Below are 21627 nucleotides of genomic sequence, written 5' to 3'. Positions count from 1 at the left end.
TGTGGACCGGTCACATTATTATGTGCATTATCTCATTTAAATCTCAAACCAAATTCCCTTAGGAAATTTAAGTAAGTTGCCCCAAGTCACACAGTAAATCCAAGGATTTAAATCCAAGCAGTCTTATGTGAGCTATCAACCACCACATTCTACTTAATAGAATCAGAATAGGCCGTATCCCAATTTAACCATTGTGTATAATTCAAACAAATGAATACCTTCTGAAGGTGGTTTCATCAGTTTTTGTAGATTTAAGAGCAATAAGGGCTTCCATGGTGGCGCAGTGGTTGAGAGTCCGCCTGCCGATGCAGGGGACACGGGTTCGTGCCCTGGGTCTGGGAAGATCCCACATGCCGCGGAGTGGTTGAGCCCGTGAACCATGGCTGCTGGGCCTGCGCGTCCGGAGCCTGTGCTCTGCAACGGGAGAGGCCGCAACAGTGAGAGGCCCGCGTACCGCAAAAAAAAAAAAAAAAAGAGCAATAAGGTTCTGCCTGCTTACCAATATTAAAAATTTTCTCTAGCATTTCTTAGCAATTCTGTTTATGCCTTTTTCCTCCCACAGTATAACAGTTTCATTAAGCTCATTTCATTAAACTTAGTTTAAGTTCACAAATAATAGTAGCAAACTCCTATATAAAGTTCAGTAGTGCTTGGAATAGTTCCAGATGTTTACACATTAATTTATAGGTTATTTTATGTGCTTTAGATTTTCTTTTATAAATTTCCCCCAAGTTCTTTAAGTTATTCTTTTTGATGAAAGGGTACTGGCTTCCTGACAGTCCACTTTTCAATTTCTAAAATATTTAATTTTTTAAATTGAGATGATATTTTTAAAACTCTCTAAAGTTAATAACTTCTCTACTATATGTTTATTTTCCAAGCTTTTAATTCCTATGCCATGTCCATCTTTATTTTCCTTTTCCTTTTTTTTTCTAATTGAGATGCAGTTGATGTACAATATTACATAAGTTACAGGTGTACAAAATAGCGATTCACAATTTTTGAAGGTTATACTGCATTTATAGTTATTTTAAAATATTGACTGTATTCCCTGTGTTGTACAATATATCTTTCTAGCTTGCTTATTTATTTATTTATTTATATATTTTTGCGGTACGCGGGCCTCTCACCGTCGTGGCCTCTCCGGACGCGCAGGCTCAGCGGCCATGGCTCACGGGCCCAGCTGCTCCGCGGCATGTGGGATCCTCCCAGACTGGGGCACGAACCCATGTGCCCTGCATAGACAGGCGGACTCTTAACCACTGCGCCACCAGGGAAGCCCGCTTATTTATTTTATACATAATAGTTTATAACTCTTAATCCCCTACCCATATCTTGCCCCTCCCTGCTTCCCTCTCTCCACTGGTAACCACTAGTTTGTTCTCTGTATCTGTAAGTCTGTTTCCTTTTTGTTATATTCACTAGTTTGTATTAGTTTTTAGATTCCACATATAAGTGATATCATGCAGTATTTGTCTTTGTCTGACTTATTTCACTTAGTATAATACCTTCCACGTCCATCCATGTTGTTGCAAATGGCAAAATTTCATTCATTTTTATTGCTGAGTAGTGTTGCATTATACATATACCACATCTTCTTTATCCATTCATCTGTTGATGGACACTTAGGTTACTTCCGTATCTTGGCAGTTGTAAATAATGCTACAATGAACATTGGGGTACCTGTATCTTTTTGAATTAGTGTTTTCATTTTTTTTCAGATATATACCCAGGAGTGGAATTGCTGGGTCATATGGTAGTTCTATTTTTAGTTTTTTGAGAGATTGCCATACTGTTTTCCACAGTGGTTGCACCAATTTACATTCCCCCAACAGTGTATAAGGGTTCCCTTATATGTACATCCTCACCAAGACTTGTTATTTCTTACTTTTTTGATGATAACCATTCTAATGAGTGTGAGGTGATATCTTATTGTGGTTTTGAAGTTCCCAGATGATTACTGACGTTGAGGATCTTTTCTTGTGCTTGTTGGCCATCTGTATGTCTTCTTTATAAAATGTCTATTCAGATCTGCCCATTTTTAAATTGGGTTGCTTGTTTTTTTGTTGAGTTGTATGAGCTGTTTATATATTCTGGGTATTGACCCCTTATCAGTCATATCATTAGCAAATATTTTCTCCCATTCAGTAGGTTGTCTCTTTGTTTTGTCAGTGGTTTCCTTTGTGCTGCACAAAAGCTTTTAAGTCTGATTAGGTCCTATTTTGCTTTTATTTCCTCTGCTTTAGAATACAGGTCAAAAATATATGTTGCTGTGATTTATGGCAAAGGGTGTTCTGCCTATGTTTTCCTCTAGGAGTTTTATGGTTTCCGGTCTTACATTTAGTTCTTTAATCCATTTTGAGTTTATTTCTATATATGGTGTGAGAAAATGTTCTAATCTCATTATTTTACATGTGGCTGTCCAGTTTTCCCAGCACCACTTATTGAAGAGACTGTCTTTTCTCCATTGTATATTCTTGCCTCCTTTGTCACAGATTAATTGACCGTAAGTGCACGGGTTTATTTCTGGGCTTTCTCATCCTGTTCCGTCGATCTATTTGTCTGTTTTTTGGCCAGTACCATAGTGTTTTGAGTATTGTAGCTTTGTAGTACAGTCTGAAGTCAAGAAACATTGTTCCTCCAGCTCTGTTCTTCTTTCTCAAGATTATTTTGGCTATTCGGGGTCTTTTGTGTTTCCATACAAATTTTAAAATTATTTGTTCTGGTTCTGTGAAAAATGCCCTTGGTATTTTTATAGGGATTGCAATAATCTGTAGATTGCCTTGGGTAGTATGGTCATTTTAACAATATTAATTCCAATCCATGAACACAGTATACCTTTCCATCTGTTTATGTTGTCTTCAATTTCTTTCATCAGTGTCTTATAATTTTCCAAGTATAGGTGTTTTGCCTTCTGAGATAGGTTTATTCCTACGTATTTTATTCTTTTTGATGCAATGGTAAATGGGATTGTTTTCTTAATTTCCCTTCTGGTAATTCATTTTTAGTGTATAGAAGTGCAACAGATTTCTGTATATTAATTTTGTATCCTGCAACTTTACTGAATTCATTGTTGAGCTCTACTACTTTTTTGGTGGCATCGTAGGATTTTCTATGTGTAGTGTTCATGTCATCTGCAAACTGTTACCTTTTTACTTCCTTTCCAATTTGGAATCCTTTTATTTCTATTTCTTGCCTGATTGCTGTGGCTAGGACTTCCAATATTATGTTGAATAAAATTGGCAAGAGTGGGCATCCTTGAGATGTTGCTGATCTTAGATACCCACCTTAATTTAAAATGTATTTTTCATTGATATTTTATATAGAATGTTTTTACTCATTACATCCAGGAGATACTTTTTTCAAGTTATTTAGTGAAATTGACAGTTTTAGACTAAGGATATTTAATAGGACTGTCAATCCTAGTCTTGTAAATTAGTGGATCAAAGTACTCTTAATTCTGCCTTTAGTTTTAAAACTTAAGACCAAAGAAGTCAACTGAATTATTAATCAGTTTTATTACATTAAAAAAGGAACTGAAAAATCAGGCTTCTGTTTTTGCATATCAACTAACTGTTCTGATGAAACTACTTAGCTTACTCACAGTTCCTTTTATCTTAGTGAGATTTTAGTAACAATTACTATTGAGCAGTGTATACTTTATATTCAAGATCATTTCTGATGCTCCACTTTTGAATATATATGTTATATGGCTCTATGTTTCAAATAGTCAACTAAACTTTTTACCTTAAAAGAATAAATCTTGCACTGATCTATTACAGAGCTAATTTGGGAGCCACGACTAGCAAGTGGTGTAGATATGAGCTAAAAGTGAAATGAAGAACAGAAAATCATAATCGTTTATTAGCATCCTGCTTGGTTTTATTATTTAAGTGATTTAGGACAAATTACCTGACTTCTTGACTTCATAAATTATATTTTTTAAGTTTGTTGAGGATAGGGACCATGACTTTTTTTTTTTTCTGTTTTTCTCAGTACCCCAGTACATTGTAGAGGCTCATTGAGAACTTGTTGGATGAATATATTGTTCAGAGTTTACCATTACTCAGTATTTTAGTTGTCTCATCTTAGAATAGATCATCATTTTTATGTTCATACTCTTTATAAGATACAGAAATAAGGCCCTTCTTGATTGGAAATGGTAATACAGTAGACCTTGAACAACACAGGTTTGAACTGTTCAGGTCCACTTATATGTGGATTTTTTTCAATATTATGTACTACAGTACTACACCATCCATGATTGGTTGAATCTACAGATGCAGAATTGCAGATACTTGACTGTCAAGTTATACACCAATTTTCAACTGTGCAGAGGCACAGTTAACTCCCTCATTGTTGAAGGGTCAACTGTATATGGTTTTGCCTTTTTTGAAAAGTTACTGTTAAAATTACTATTATTACCTTATAAGGTAATACTTTAACATTTTTATTTAACATTATTTATCTTCAGTAGAACTAAGTTAATGAGAGCTTTGGCTTAATTGTTGAACAGAAACACAGAAGAGCAGAATAGGGAAATGGAAAGGAAAGAAACAGAAAAGAAAACACATGCTGGGGAATAGAACATGTTACCAACATCTCTATCACATAATAGTGGCATGTTGGCAGTATTTGCTTAGCTCTTTGTTACTAAGAAGAATTTTTCATTTAAAAAAAATAGGGAAAAACTCAAGAGGCTGCATATGTTTTAAAAAAAAGAAGTATTTTTATTTGATTTTTTTTGTGTTTGTTTTTTGTTTTTTGTTTTTGCGGTACGCGGGCCTCTCAGTGTTGTGGCCTCTCCCATTGCGGAGCACAGGCTCCGGACACCCAGGCTCAGCAGCCATGGCTCACGGGCCTAGCCTCTCCGTGGCATGTGGGATCTTCCCGGACCGGGGCACGAACCCGTGTACCCTGCATCGACAGGTGGACTCTCAACCATTGCTCCACCAGGGAAGCCCTATTTGATTTTTGAAAGGAATAATAATACATTTGAACATTTATTTTCCCATTACAAAGTACTAAGTATAATATGCATCATGTCATTTAATTCTCAAACACCCCAGTGAAGAGGATGTTATTATTTCCATTTTGCAAATGGGAAAATAGTCTCGTGGAGATTAAATGGTTAGTCTTAAATTACACAGGTAGTGAGTGGCAAATATAGGACTCTCCCTCAGAAACCCCATTTTCTTTCTACTTTGCCGTAAATGCTACAATTAGAAAAATAAGATCAGTGGACATTAAACTCCGTTAAACAAATACAGCAATAATAAAACTATACTTGTTGAGTAGTCTGGGCTGTAACAAGAAAGAGAAGTAAAAGTGAAAGATAAAAGAGAGGAGGAAAGGCCAAAGAACAGGAAAAACAGCACAGCATAGTGGCAAAGAATACAGGCTCTGGACTTAAAATGTGTAGGCTTGAATTTGAACTCTGCCACTTACTAACTTTGTAGTCAGTTATTTACCTTCTCCACGCTTTGTATCCTTTTCTATAAAGTGAAGGTAATAATAGTAACTTACAGGTTGAGGATAAAAGGTAAAGCACTTGGTTTTGTGTTAAAATCTGTTTACTTCATCTTATGGAGTTCCCTTTTTTTTAATAATTGTGAAATACAACATCCTACAAAAAAGTGCATCGAACATACGTATATTGAATAATTATGAAGCAAATGGCCATGTAACCACAATCAAGTTAAAGAAATAGAATACTGCCATTACCATATAAGGTCCCTTCCTATCTTTCGCTAACACAGCCTCCTATTTTCCCCCTTAGGGCAGATTTCTCAGTCTCAGGACATTTTTGGCTAGGTAATTGTTTGTTGTAGGAAGCTAACCTGTGCATTGTAGGATCTTTAGCAGCATCCCTGGTCTCTACCTACTGGGTGCTAATAGCACTTCCCTCAGTTGTAACAACCAACTGGATGAGGCCAAATTCCTTACTATACCACTCTACAACTCTACCTGCTTGTGTGGCAAGTAAACTGTAAGGGTACAAACAGAGAGCTCCACTGTAGAAATCTTGGTAACAAATGATGGTAGTCAGAGTCTGGATATATTTGAAAGAAAGCCAACAAGATTTCCTAACGGATTGAATGTAGACTGAGAAAAAGAAGTTATGAGTGATTCCAAGAATTTTAGCTTGAGCAACTAGAAGGATGGAGATACCATTAACTGAAATCAGGAAAACAATGCATGGGGTAGCTTTTCAGGAAAAAGTCAGAAGTTCAGTTTTTGACAGGTTTCACTTGTCTATTATATCCAAGTAAAGATGTTAAGTTGGATATATACATATACCAAATCATTATGTTGTGCATATAAAACTAGTATAATGTTATATGTCAATTATATCTCAATTTTTAAAAAGATGTTAAGTTGGTAGTTGGATATGCAAGTCTGAAATTTAGGAGAGAAGTTTTGGCTAGAAATATAATGTGAAATTTGTCATTATCTAGATCAGTAGAACTTTCTACAATGATGGAAATGTTTTATACCTACACTGTGCAATATGGTAGCCACTAGCCACATGTGGCTAGAGTGACTCAGGTACTGAATTTTTTTAAATTTAATTTTAATTAGTATAAATTTAAGTAATCACTTGTGACTAGTGGCTACTGTATTGTATAACACAAGTGACGATATTAAAACCATGAGATTGGAGAACATTACCTAAAAATTGAGGTAAATAGAGAAGAGTACAAAGACTGACCCTTGAGACTACAATTTTTTTTTTTTAATAAATGTATTTATTTTTGGCTGTGTTGAGCCTCTGCTGCTGCATGCGGGCCCTCTCTAGTTGTGGCAAGCAGGGGCCACCCCTCATTGCGGTGCACAGGCTTCTCATTGCGGTGGCCTCTCCTGCTGCAGAGCATGGGCTCTAGGTGTGCAGGCCTCAGCAATTGTGGCACGCGGGCTCAGCAGTTGTGGCTCGCAGGCTCCAGAGCGCAGTCCCAGCAGTTGTGGTGCACGGGCTCAGCCGCTCCGTGGAATGTGGGATCCTCCCAGGCCAGGGATCGAACCCATATCCCCTGCATTGGCAGGCAGATTCCTTAACCACTGTGCCACCCAGGGAAGCCCGAGACTCTACAATTTTAAGGGAGACAAGGAGCTAACAGTGAGCAAAGGAGACAGAAAAGGAGGAGGGACCAGACAGATATAGAAAAAACCTGAAGCCCTGTTGAATCAGTTTATTAAGGAAGAGAGTGATTCTTTGTGGCAAATATTTCTGATAAGGCAAGCAAGTTAAAGACTGAGAAATTGAGTTTACCAGTATGGAGGGCATTGGTCTAATAAGAGTAGGTTTTGTGTAGTGATGGGGAAGATAGCCTGATTAGCATGGGTTTAAGAAAGAATGGGAGGATCTTATCTATTTTATGCTTTCTATTTGTCCTACTTCTTTTACATTTTTTTCTCCTTTCTTACCTTTCTTTAAGTCATTTATTTTTTAACATTCTCCTTTCTCCCTCTCCTAGATTATAAGTTATATATTGTTTTCTAGTTACCTTTAAAATTACACCATACATCACATCAAAGTGTAATGTTGATCTGGACAATACAAGGGCTTTAGAACACTTTAATTCCAAGAACTTCACTTGATCTTTTCCCCCTTTGGTCTGGAATTTTAATTTTTTTTTCCAACTCTGTAACATATTGTTTATTGATTCTGCTTGAATTCATTAAACTTCTTGAATCTGCAGATCATTATCTTTTACGAATTCTCGAAAATCCTAAGCCATTATCTCTTCAATATTACCTCTGCTATCTCCTCTCTTTCCGGTTCACCAATTACATGCATGTTAGACCTTCTCATTCTATCTCTTGTCTTTTAACCTCTCTCCCACATTTTCTGCCTTTTTTTTTCTCTCTTTGCCACTTTCTAGATAACTTCTTCTGATGTATCTTCTAGCACATTAATTTTCTCTTCAATTTCTTTAATAAAGGTTGCTAATTTTATTTAGTATTATTTATAGATTTGTTTTTAAGGTACCATTGGCTTATAAAATTGTTCATTATATTTCTACTTCTGTATACCCTACAGTGTGCTCACCACCAAAAATTTACTTTCCATCCATCACCATACAGTTGACCCCCTTTACCCTTCTCTCTGCCCCTTTCCCTCTGATAACCACTACTCAGTATTCTCAGTATCCATGTATTTGTTTTTGTTTAGTTTGTTCATTTATTTATTTAATTTGTTTTGTTTTTTATATTCCACATATAAGTGAAATCACACAGTATTTATTTCTCTGACTTATTTCACTTAACATAATATCCTCAAGGTTCATCCATGTTGTCATAAATGGCAAGGTTTCATCTTTTTTTTATGGCTGAGTAGTGTTTCATCGTATGTATATGCCACACCTTCTTTATCCATTCATTCATTATTGGGCACTTAGGTTGTTTCTGTACTTTGGAAATATTTCTTGCAATACTATTGCAAATAGTGCCGTGATGAACATAAGAGTGCATATATATTTTTGAATTAGTGTTTCTTTGGATAAACACCAAGAAGTGAGATGGCTGGATCATATGCTACTTCCATTCTTAAATTTTTGAGGAATCTCCATACTGTTTTCCATAGTGGCTGCACCAGTTTACATTCCCACCGACAGTGTGTAAGTGTTCCCTTATATCTACATCCTCACCAACACGTGTTATTTCTTGCCTTTTTGATAATAACCATTCAAATGGGTGTGAGGTGATATCTTACTGTGGTTTTGATCCCTAATAATCCCTAATAATTGATGATGTTGAACATCTTTTCATGTGCCTATTGGCCACCCATATGTCTTCTTTGGAAAATGTCTGTTTATCTCCTCTGCCCTTTTTTTTTTTTTTTTTTTTTTTTTTTTGTGGTACGCAGGCCTCTCACTGTTGTGGCCTCTCCCGTTGTGGAGCACAGGCTCCAGACACGCAGGCTCAGTGGCCATGGCTCACGGGCCTAGCTGCTCCGCGGCATGTGGGATCTTCCCGGACCGGGGCACGAACCCGTGTCCCCTGCATCGGCAGGTGGACTCTCAACCACTGTGCCACCAGGGAAGCCCTATGAACATTTTAATAATGTTAATTCTTTGAATTTATGAGCACAGAATATCTTTGCAGTTATTTGTGTCTTTAAATTTATTTCTAGGTATTTTATTCTTTCTGTTGCGATTGTAAAGGCAATTATTTTCTTTTTTTTAATATATTTATTTATTTATTTATGGCTGAGTTGGATCTTTGTTGCTCCATGTGGGCTTTCTCTAGTTGTGGCAAGCGGGGGCTACTGTTTGTTGTGGTGCGCGGACTTCTCATTGTGGTGGCTTCTCTTGTCGCGGAGCACGGGCTCTAGGTGCTTGGGCTTCAGTAGTTGTGGCTCGCGGGCTTAGTTGCTCTGCGGCATGTAGGATCTTCCTAGACCAGGGCTCAAACCTGTGTCCGCTGAATTGGCAGGCAGATCCTTAACCACTGTGCCACCAGGGAAGCCCCCAATTATTTTCTTAATTTCTCTTTCTGATAGTTCATTGTTAGTGTATGGAAACACAACAGACTTCTGAGTATTAATTTTGTATCTGCATCTTTACCAAATTTATTGATGAGTTCTAGTAGTTTTTTGGTGGTGTCCTTAGGATTTTCTATTAATAGTATCATATCATCTGCAGACTATTAAATTTTACTTCTTCCTTTCCAATTTGGATTCCTTGTATTTCTTTTATTCCTTTTATTTCTTTTTCTTGCCTACTTGCTCTGTCTAGGACTTTTTTTTTTTTTTTTTTAGAAGAGGGAGAAAGCACAAGGGCCGCCACCAACCAGGCCCCCTGGCCCACTTCTCACACCAGGGGTGGCAGAGGACCCGGATACAGATGTGTTCAGCAGCACACACATGCTGCTGCTGCCCTCCAGCCCCAAGTTTCCCCCAGGAAAGGGATCCGTGGGACTACCCTCCAATGCCCCCGCCATCTGCACTTGCCTCTCCCCTTTTCCCATCCCAACCTGTGTGCTGGGCCCATGGCAGGGTGTGGAAGAGACGCAGTGCACCAAGGCGGGAAGTGCTACAAGGGGCGCCCCCCCCTTCCCTCTCGCCGCTTCCTCTGGCGGAATGTTGCCTTTCGACCTGAGACCCCTGGCCTAGGTGGAACAGGCGCCTCCCCCGACTGACCGATGCAGGCCAGTTCAGGGACATGCATGCAAGACCCGCCACTGTTCCCATCATGTGGCCAGGGGCAGTGAGGATGGACTGAGGATGCTGCCTGCAGGGGTCAGGGGAGCATCCAGGGAGGTAGGAAGAAGGAGATGGATGGATACCGTCTTTTAATACTATGTTGAATAAGCGTGGTGAGAGGGGCCATTCTTGTCTTGTTCCTGATTTAGGAGGATAGCTTTCAGTTTTTCACCATTGAGTATGTGTAGCTGCTGGGTTTGTCACATATGACCTTTATTATGTTGAGGTACATTCTTTCTATACCCACTTTATTGAGAGTTTTTATCATAAATGGGTGTTGAATCTTGTCAGATACTTTTTCTGCATCCGTTGATAAGGTCATATGGTTTTTATCCTTTATTTTGTTAATGTGGTGTATCACATTGATTGATTTGCAGATAATGAACCATCCTTGCATGCCTGGAATAAATCCCACCTGATCATGGCATATAATCTTTTTACTGTATTGATGTATTTGGTTTGCTAATATTTTGTTGAGGATTTTTGTATCTATGATCATCGGAGATATTGGGCTATAATTTTTCTTTTTTTATGTTGTCTCTGTCTGATTTTGGTGTCAGGGTGATGTTAGCCTCGTAAAATGAGTTGGGAAGCATTTCCTCCTCTTCGGTATTTTGGAAGAGTTTGAGAAGGATAGTTATTAAATCTTCTTTGAATGTTTGATGGAATTCACCTGTGAAGCTGTCTGGTCCCAGACTATTGTTTTTGGAAGCTTTTTTGAGTACTATTTCAATCTCTGTACTAGTGATTGGTTTATTCAGATTTTCTATTTCTTTGTGATTCAGTCTTGGAAGATTGTATGATTCTGAGAATTGGTCCCTTCTAGGTTGTCCAATTTGTTGGTGTATGACTGCTCATAATCTCTTATAATCCTTTTTGTTTCTATGGTATCTGTTGTTATTTCTCCTCTTTCATTTGTAGTTTTATTTATCAGCATTTTTTCCTTACTATGTCTAGCTAAAGGTTTGTTTATCTTTTCAAAGAACCAGTTCTTGGTTTCATTGATCTTTTTTATTGCCTTTTTAGTCTATTTCACTTATTTCCACTCTGATCAATATTATTTCCCTCCTTCTACTGACTTTGGGTTTTATTTGTTCTCTTTTTTCTAGTTTTTTTAGGTGAAAGATAAAGTATTTCAGATTTTTCTTGTTTCTTAAGGTAGTTCTGTATTGCTATAAACTTCCCTCTTAGTACCACTTTTGTTGCATCCCGAAGATTTTGGTTTGATGTATTTTCATTTTCATTTATTTTCAGGTCATTTTTGATTTCTCTTTTGACTTCTTCTTTGACCCAATAGTTGTTCTGTAGCATGTTGTTTAGTCTCCATATATTTTCCAGCTTTTGTTTGTAGTTGATTTCTAGTTTCATACCATGGTGACTGGAAAATATGCTTGATATAATTTCAGTCTTGTTAAATTTATTGAGACTTATTTTGTTTCCCAACATATGGTCTATCATTTGAGAAAGTTTCATGTGCACTTGAGAAGAATGTGTATTCTGCATTTGGATGGAATGTTCTGTACAAATCTATCAAATCCACCTGGTTTAACGTTTCATTTAAGGCCACTGTTTCTCAGTTGACTTCCTGTCTGAATGATCTATCCTTTGATGTAAGTGAGGTGTTAGAAGTCCCCTACTATTATTGTGTTGCTCTCAATTTCTCCCTTTAGGTCTGTTAATAATTGTGTTATATGTTTTGGTGTTCCTATGTTAGGTGCATGTATATTAGTAACTGTGATGTCTTTTTTTTAATTTAATTTAATTTTTTATTGAAGTATAGCACAGGGAACTATACTCAGTATTTTGTAATACCTATAAGGGAACAGAATCTGAAAAAGAATATATGTTTGTGTGTATGTGTGTGTGTGTACACACACACACGTATGTATAACTGAATCACTTTGCTGTAATGTCTTCTTGATGAATTATCCCATCCAGCCACTTTGTGTCTTTGAATTGGTGAATTCAGTCCATTTACAATTAGGTGATTATTGATAGATGAAGACAGTATTGCCATTTTATCTTTTGTTTTCTGGTTACTCTACATCTCCATTATTTCTTTTTTCTTGTGTTTCCATCTACCATTTTGGTTTGGTGTTTTTCTATGATGTTCTTCTCAGTTTCCTCTTTTTTTATGTGTCATGTCTTTGCTCTGGATTTATGTTCTGTGGTTTCCATTGGGTTTGTATAAAATTGTCATGCGTAAAATAGTACGTTTTCTGCTGGTAGCATCTTTTTTTAAAATTCATTTATTTATTTATTTACTTATTTATTTTTGGCTGCACTGGGTCTTTGTTGCTGGGCACGGGCTTCCTCTAGTTGCAGTGAGCAGGGGCTACTCTTCATTGTGGTGCACGGGCTTCTCCTTGTGGTGGCTTCTCTTGTTGTGGAGCATGGGCTCTAGGCACACGGGTTTCAGTAGTTGTGGCTCACAGGCTCTAGAGCTCAGGCTCAGTAGTTGTGGCGCATGGGCTTAGTTGTTCTGAGGCAAGTGGGATCTTCCCAGACCAGGGATTGAACCCATGTCCCCTGCATTGGCAGGTGGATTCTTAACCACTGTGCCACCAGGGAGGTCCCTGCTGATAGCATCTTAGCTACATTTACCTATATGGATTCTGTCCTTTTCCTCTTCCCCTTTTGTGTTTTTGTTGTCTCAAACTATCCCTTTTTATATTGTGAGTTTGTTACCAAATTGAAATTTTTTTCTATTCCCCCCCTTTACCTTTACACTATAATAAAGTGTTTACAAACCTATTCTAATAAAGAGTTGCAATTTTCTGATTTCATCTATTTATCACCTTACTCAAAATGCTGTGTACTTTTGCCTTTTAGTTCCCAGTAAAACAGCTCCTTTCAACATTTCTTATAAGACAGGTCTAGTGTTGATGAACTCCCTCAGCTTTTGTTTATCTGGGGAAGTCTTTATTTCTCCTTCATATCTGAATGATAACTTTGCTGGATAGGGTATTCTTGGGTGAAAGTTTTTATCTTTCATGGTATTTGGAGAATATAATCCCACTCCCTCCTGGCCTGTAGAGTTTCTGGTGAGAAATCTGCTGACAGTAAAATGGGGGTTCCTTTGTAGGTTATCATCCTTTTTCCCCTGGCTGCCCTTAAAATTTTTTCTTTGTATTGACTTTTGTTTTGTTTTGTTTTGTTTCTTTGTTTGTTTTTTTGCGATACGCGGGCCTCTCACTGTTGTGGCCTCTCTCGTTGCGGAGCACAGGCTCCGGACGCGCAGGCTCAGCGGCCATGGCTCACGGGCCCAGCCGCTCCGCGGCATGTGGGATCTTCCCAGACCGGGGCACGAACCCGTGTCCCCTGCATCGGCCGGCGGACTCTCAACCACTGCGCCACCAGGGAAGCCCTGTATTGACTTTTGATGACTTTAATATAATGTGTCTCTTTGCATTGAGGTAATTAGGTGTTCTCTTAGCTTCATAGATTTGTATATCCAATTCCTTCCCCAGGTTTGGGAAGTTCTCAGCTATTATTTCTTTAAGTAAACTCTGTTCCCTTCTCTCTTCTGGGATACCCACTACCCTAATGTTGCCCTTCCTAAAAGAATCGGATAGCTCTTGTAGAATTTCCTCATTAAAAAAAAAAAAATCTTATTTCTCTTTGCTCTTGTATCATTTCTAGATTTCTGTCTTCAAGCTTGCCAATTCTCTCTTCCATTTGGTCTGCTCTATTTCCATTGCTTTCTAATTCATTCTTCATCTCATTTATTGAATTCTTCAGCTCTAGAATTTCCGTTTAGGTCTTTTTTAGTTTCAGTCTCTTTGTTACTTCTGTTCATTAATTTTATTCCTGAGCTCATTGAAACTGCCTTTCTACAAGAAAACTTGTAGCTTGTCGAGTGTCTTCATAACAGCTATTTTGAATTCTCTATCAATTAGATCACAATATTGCATGACTTTATGTTTGGTTCCTGGAGAATTGTCATTTTCTTTTTGTAGTGCACTGTTACTGTGGTTCATGGTGCCTGATGAGCTGTTTCTCTGCAGGCACACTTGAGCTGTTTCTCCGCAGGCACATTTGAGCTGTTTCTCCACAGGCACTTTTTTTTTTTTTACATTTTTTTTTGATTATAATGAGTTAAACAGATTAGAAATTGAGGCCTTTCTTTTTCTTTCCAGTAGGTGGTGCTATAGCACAATCTTTTGGTTTTTCTTACCTGAGCCAACTCTGGTTATATTTGAGCCCTTACTCTCCATCGTCCATCACCTCTGTTAGTGGCATTACCCTGGGTCCTCATTATTGCTTCTTGTGCCTCCAGGGTTGTTGGTGCATTGCTTCTGCTACTGTCACTGGCATCATCAGCCAGGACGGTGGACTCGTCCTTCGCATCCAGGATCTCCTGAGTCACAGGCTCTAACACTGCAGGGAGGAGGGAGACGAAAGGGAAGAAGAGCCAGGATTGCATGGGCACTTTTGCTGTTTTCAGTGTTGTAAGGTTCTACATCTCTGCCTCTGTGGCCATGGGGGCTGTTGAGGCAGGAGTCATGTGCCCTGCCTCCCCTGCTGCTACCCAGTACTCTGGGGCTGCAGTCTCAGCTGCTGTAGCCAGAGGGGTAGGATTACAGGCACTGCCTTTGCTCTTCCCTTGGTTTCTCCCTCCCTCAGTTCCCCTCCTCTGTGTGTTCCAGTCCACTCACTTGTAGATGTACAGATGTGTGGGATTCTCCAGCATCCTAGTATGTTGGGCAGAGGCACCTTTGTTGTGTTGTGGATGTTTTACTGGTTTACTGGTTGAAGGGGAAAGATAAAGGTAGCTTCTTATTCTACCATGTTGCCAACGCCCTCTCTTCAACTTTAAAATGCATCCATTGAGTTTTAAATTTTGGCTGTTACATTTTGTGTTACTATATTTTTTCTTTTTTTATTTAGGCCTAAACATTCATTCTGGTCCTTTTCAAATATGCTGTTACTTTTTGAAAATGTCCACTTTTTCCTTTATTTGTTTAAACATAGGAAGCATAATTATTTTATAATATTATTCTGATATCCCTATAGTTGAAGCCTTTGTGGATCTGCTTCTGCTGTTTCTTCTGGTTCTCACTAATAGTACTTTGTTTCTTTATATGCTAGGTTATTTTTGACTATGTACTGTTCATTGTTCTTGAAAGATTGTTAGCAAGTCTTTTGAGGCCTAGGATCAATCTTTTCTGTATCCTCATAGAAAAGATTTACATTTGCTTTGGCCAATTGCCTATAAACTCTACCAAGCAAGTAACCTGAAATTATATTCACAGGTTTAAGTGTTCTTTGATCACCTTGCAAATCCACATGAGGTGCAGTTTGTGTTATATAATATTTCCCTCAAGCACGCGCGCGCACACACACACACACACACACACACATATACAGGCTGTAGCCATTGTCAAGAAAACTTGTTTGTTATTGCTTTGTGAGGGAGTGAGGCACTTTTACTTCTTGTTAACTCCTAATCTGATGGTAAAGTTCTTTGTAGTCCCAGCTGTATGGGAAGTAGGGAGAGGAGATGATTTCTTACTACAGTCGTTCCTTACTTTGGGTGAATCTTGGGTTTTGTCTTCTATTTTCTTAATACTTCACAAGGTCTTGAAAACCTCAGCCCAGTTTCTCCTGGCACAGCAAATACCCTCAGAGCAGAAGCAACTTCTTTGAGCTACTTACTTTGTAGGTTCCTTAAATTCACCTGCAAATGGCTGGCTTTTCCTTACTAAAAGGTGCTTTTCAAAAATTAAAAAAAAATATTGTATCCAACCTGCTGTATAAAAGAATAAATTAAATTAAATTAAAAAAAATAACAACAACAAAAAGATTGTAAAGGGCTTCAAGAGGTCATATTGTCCATCACCCTACCTCAGCTGTGCTGTACATACTGTAACAGTATTAGAAATTTAAGATGACTTCCTTTATACCTGACCAACCTCTTAATTTTTTTTTAACACACTGACTCCTATTTTCAATTGATGTTTAATTTGTATTATATTCACTACTTTTTAATTTTTCTCTCTTATTGGTTTAGGAAACTTTTAAAAGATCTTCACAAACACAGCTATTTTATTATGTTAAAAGTTTTAATGTTTTGATTTCCAGCTGTCATCAGCAAAGTTTTAATATATTTCACAGACAAAAAAATAAATAAAATAAAATGAACGTATGAGATCTCTGATTTAAAATAATAATAATAATATTTTATCCAGTATTTTTAGTTGTTTTCTGCAGGAAAATGAGTCCAAGTAGCCTAATCTATTTTATTACTGGAAATGGATTGCCCTGCTTCTTTTTTACTAAGCTGAAAAATAAGCAGTAACTCCATTTCAACTTAACAGGTTTCTGATAATATAAATATTTTAGGCATGTAGCTCATTAAGATATCTTCAGCAAATTCCTGTGTTTTTTCAATTTCTTATGCATGCAAATATATTACCTATTAATAATAAAATATTTTTTAAATTAAACTTTAAATTGTTTCTCTTTTCTGATTTATTATAGGACTGACTTCTTCAGTGCTTAGAGTCTGAGAAAAAATGGCAAATATGGATAGTGATTCTAGCCATCTTCTCATCCCTGAGGTAGATAATGAAATAAATCCTGGACCTATGAATATCCAGTTTGATTCATCAGATATAAGATCCAAAAGGTAAGTGTTTAAAATAAAATATTTATTTTATAATTAAGGTTTTTAATTATTAATAAGAACTAATTATAACCAAATATATATAACTTTGATTATAAAATATCCAGTTTCTTACAGGATCTGTATGTTTGTATGTGGTAGAGAATAAATATAAATACTCTTTTCTCACTTATATCTGACTTTTTATACTAAACTCCACTTGTCTGTCAGAGGTGGTTGGGAAGTTTTATGAAGTAAGATGCATATAACTCATTTAACAAATATATATTGATTATCTGATTTGTGCAAGGTAATATGAGAGGTGCTGGGGATAGAACAGTAAAAGTAATATGTAATCCTTACCTTCATTGAGCTTAAATTCCAGCAGATAGCTTAAGATAAGTAGAGTTTAAAATTTATTTCATTGCATACCTGGAAAACCCAAAAGAATCCACGGAAAAATTATTATAAATAATAAGACAATTCAGTAACGTGGTTGTTTACAAAACAGGCAAAAATAAATAGCATTCTGATGAGAAAATATAATGAAGAAAAAGATAAAATACGTAGGAATAGCCTTAAGGATGTGCAAAATCTATATGAGAGAAACTTTAAAATACTACTGAGAGACCTAAAATAACATGTAGAGTATTTCTTCAAATCTGAGATGCTGATTATAAGTTGTGCTGCTTTTTTTTAAACTATTTATTTATTTATTATTTATTTGGTTTCGCCATGTCTTTGTTGTGGCAGCTGGGCTCCTTAGTTGTGGCATGCAAACTCTTAGTTGCGGCATGCATGTGGGATCTAGTTCCCTGACCAGGGATCGAACCCGGGTCCCCTGCATTGGGAGTGCAGAGTCTTAACCACTGCGCCGCCAGGGGAGTCCCTGTTGTTTTTGTTGTTGTTTTTAATACAATACATAAACTGCTACCCATACCTCTGATGCAACAATTTCTTTGGACTTAGAATTTTATTTTGATGTTTACTAGAAGAACTCTTGTAATTATAAAAATAAAAATATAAACAAAATATATCGGTTAAGATATTACAAATCTGATTCTTCGCATATAGAGTCTAATTCTTCTGAATCACTTTTTGACTTGCAGTCATCAAAATCAGTGTTTTTTTTCCTGCCCACACAAAATTGTCCTTAGTATCACTGAGAACATTGATAGTGTAACATTTCTTGAAAGAATTTTCTTCCTAGTCACTGACACTTTTTAGTTTTGATGCTTGCACTTTCCTGATCTTACCAGAAGGTGTCACAGAAAGCTTTCTAAACACTGTGGCTCACATTTCTTCCTTAAATGGTCCCTAAATGGTTTGATGACTGAAACGATCACAGGTGACAGTTACCTGTCGTGCCACCAGAAATAATTACTTTCATGACTGCCACCTGGCTGACAGTGATTAAAAGATGTCCTGAATTATGAGATGCATCCATATTTTAGAAATGATTAAATGTGCATATTAGAATTAATAAGATAAGACATGTAACAAAAAGGCATATACTGGTCTCAGTAGGGAAGACTCTAAAATAAAATGTCATGCTCTTTAAATTTTAATCCATAAAATTAATGTGATCTGCCCCTCACCAAAAAACATGCCAGCAACCAATTCCAAAGTTTACATGGCCCAACAATTTCATTTCTAAGCATTAATTTGCAATGTCAAATAATATACGCACAAGGTTGTTTAATGCACTATTTTTTATAATAGCAAAAGTTTGAAAACAACTAAAATGTCTTTTCTTATAGGACTGGATAAATAAATTATGGCACATTGATACAATGGAATATTTTTCACCCATTGAAAAGAAGGAAGTGGCTTTATTGCATATCAAAATGGAACAAGTCTTCAACTTATTTTGTTAAATGAAAAAAGTGAAGTGCAGAGCGGTGTATATAGTATACTACCATTTGGGTAAAAACAACATTAACAAGTTATATATTATGCAATTATGTAGAAATGACTCTGGGGGAATAAATGGGAAACTGTAAGAGTGGTTGCCTCCTCAGAAGGAAACTGAGTGCTTGAGGTGGGACGTGTGGCAGATTACTATTTGGGAAATGCCCAACTATTCATCAACCCCACCTCTTTGCCAGCGGAAGCCTAACTGTGTTAAGGGTCGAAGTAGTTTCCAATCCAGGAGATGAAGGAGGATTGATTTAAGCTAGTCTTGATAATCCCATTTCCATTTTCCAGATACTTAATTTTTTAGTCTTTTTTGCAGCTAGAGCAGTGTGAAATTTATCACATGAGAAATTTATCTTTGTCGTTTAAGGTGGCCATCAGAGAAGATAATGAAGTGAATCTTGTAATTTTCACTTATATGTTCCAATATCCATGAATACAAGGACTAATGAATGCTGATTAAATGCTCAGGAGTTTCTTGAAACCTCTAAATTCTATGATAAATAATTGACCACTGTGACAATAGAACATAGGTCATTAAAGTGTATTCCACTGCAGTAGGTTGGCAGAAGTTCAAACAGTTCTCTGAGAATTTGTTTAACCGTGTAGGTTAAATGGAAACATATTTTCTATAATGAAACTTGTCAAAATAAGAGGGAATCAGCTATTTTCAATCAGGATAACTATCTAGGTAAGCATGTTTTAAGGAAGGCAAATATTTATAGGGGTTTAGCAGTATTGAATGCTAATTTGCTTGTGAAATAATTTCAGAAACTTATTTGATGAGAAAAAAACAGGAGTACCTTAAAACATTGTTATTTCACTTTATATGCATAAATCTCAGACACAGTGAGGGAAAAGTGTCTTCAATTAGAAGAACCAACTTAGACAACTATTTCCAAAACTTCAGTCATTTTAGAGTCACCTTATGACTTTGGTGATATCCCAGTACCACCTGTGTAATATTATAATTTAATATTTTTTAAATTTATTAACGTTGAAAAATTAGGGTTAATTTAGCCTCATCTTCATGTATTCGTGAAATGAAGTATTGTTTATACTTTTTTCTAATATGCATTGCAGTAAATACCAAGTAGTTAAAATAGCATTTATCCTTGTGCTACCTAAAATCATCTTACATATAACCACACTTTTGGAAACTGTCTTAGGCTGTTAGAATATAAAGAACAACATTTGATAATTTTAGATTGCTTATCCTCAGTTTAGTTTGTGGTTGACTTTATCTCTTCCACCAGGTGGCAGTCAAAATCATGTTTTAGTTCAAATATAAGAATTTTAAGAACTGCTTTGGACTAAAAGATAACGTGCTGGACCTGCTTATCATTTTGTTGGACCTGGGGTTTAATTAGACTTAGGTGGAAGAAGGAGCTTGTCACTGTAGAGGAATGATACATGTCATAATTATTTGGATTATTTGGGGGCCTTTTGCAAACTGTACAAATCCACTTTTCCCTCTGCATGCCTCCGCTCCCCTCCCCTCTCCTCCCCTCCCCTCCCCTGTTAGTTTTTTTTACCTGGTTTGGGGTGGAGTGAGGAATGTGGGTGGCAGGACAGGAAGGTTTAGAAATCTGCTATACTGTATTTGATAATATTCCATTGGCAATCACTGGTCTTAGAGATTGTTTTCCTGCTTTTCCCAGACTTTCTGGTAACCAAATATTAGACCTGGTATTCAGGATTGCTTCATGCTTTGCTGCTACTCTGGGATTATGACCTTTGGGAGTTGACCACTCCAGCCAGCCTGAAACCAAATTGTGAAGTGGTTAATTTGGCTTTGCACTTCCCTTTTTCCATTTTATCAAACTCTGTTTCCTCTTCCTTTTTTCCCAGGACCTAGGGCTTTCTTGCTCCTCTCTATGTGCCCAGTTTTTCTCAGGGAATTCACTCAAAAATTTCCTCTAGACAGTGCTTTGTAAGTTATACTTTTTCTTCCTCCCCTTATTCACTAGTGCTTATCTGTCCTATTCGTGCAGGGCTTTCTTGTCTGTTTAGGTGTTATGATGGCAAACAATCTGATGTGTCAAAGACCTACTCTATTACTTTTCCATGGCTGTTTGCATTTTAATAAGGAGAATCCTAGAATATAAAAGCCTAACCTAGGGCTTCCCTGGTGGCACAGTGGTTAAGAATCCACCTGCCAATGAAGAGGACACGGGTTCGAGCCCTGGTCTGGGAAGATCCCACATGCCGCAGAGCAGCTAAGCCCGTGCATCACAACTACTGAGTCTGTGCTCTAGAGACCGTGAGCCACAACTACTGAGCCCACACACCACAAGTACTGAAGCCCACGTGCCTAGAGCCTGTTCTCTGCAACAAGAGAAGCCACCGCAATGAGAAGCCCGTGCACCACAATGAAGAGTAGCCCCCTCTCACTGCAACTAGAGAAAGCCCACGCGCAGCAACGAAGACCCAACACAGACAAAAATAAATTAATTAAATAAATAAATAAAAGCCTAACCTAAAGGTTAGATTTTTCTAATTGAAAACATTTCAAGTACTCTGGTAAGCCAGTGGGGTAGAGGTAGACATTGAAAATAGGCAGTTCCGGGTGTCCTTCAAACATACTAAGCATGCTTATGGCCCCTATTTTTTTTTTTTTAGAGTGTCTACTTGTCTACACATCTGTAAACTGGCCTCTCTCACTTTCATCTGTCAATAATACTATCGCTGAATAGCAGGCTGAATTGATTCTTTTTGGTATTTGTGGTCCTGGGTCGGGGGGCGCATAACAAAGTGAAGAGTTTATCTGTTGTGCCCTGGACCAATAACAGTGATTATTGAGGCTTGGTAGTTTCATAGTTGGGGATTTATACAGATCTAGAAAAGTAGTTTTCCCAGGAGGACTGGTTTCCAGAGCTGCATAAATTGCATTTTGAGG

The 21627-nt window shown here is 37.3% G+C and overlaps 1 protein-coding gene across 9 annotated transcripts in view; it reads left to right on the top strand.

The window, feature by feature from the left end:
• Window positions 1-21627, top strand: part of SLC38A9 (solute carrier family 38 member 9) — a 106654-nt gene that overhangs the window by 4499 nt on the left and 80528 nt on the right. For 6 of the 9 annotated variants that reach the window (XR_002647912.3, XR_002647913.3, XR_002647910.3 and 3 more), the window contains exon 2: window positions 16688-16835. Coding sequence is in view for 3 of the 9 variants with exons in the window: in XM_022597371.3 (XP_022453079.2) it covers window positions 16723-16835 (113 nt within the window). In the remaining 6 variants the exon portion in view is untranslated. Of the gene's footprint in view, window positions 1-16687; window positions 16836-18571; window positions 18738-21627 lie in introns of those variants that run through there. The other 3 variants (XM_022597378.2, XM_022597388.2, XM_022597430.2) reach the window with 3 other exon arrangements.

Source organism: Delphinapterus leucas, chromosome 3 (assembly GCF_059928025.1).
Source record: "Delphinapterus leucas isolate spDelLeu-1000000601 "Yukka" chromosome 3, BTC_Dleu_Yukka2, whole genome shotgun sequence".
Taxonomy (NCBI): domain Eukaryota; kingdom Metazoa; phylum Chordata; class Mammalia; order Artiodactyla; family Monodontidae; genus Delphinapterus; species Delphinapterus leucas.
Note: the sequence above shows the minus strand (reverse complement) of the source record. Positions and strands in the feature narration are given on the sequence as shown.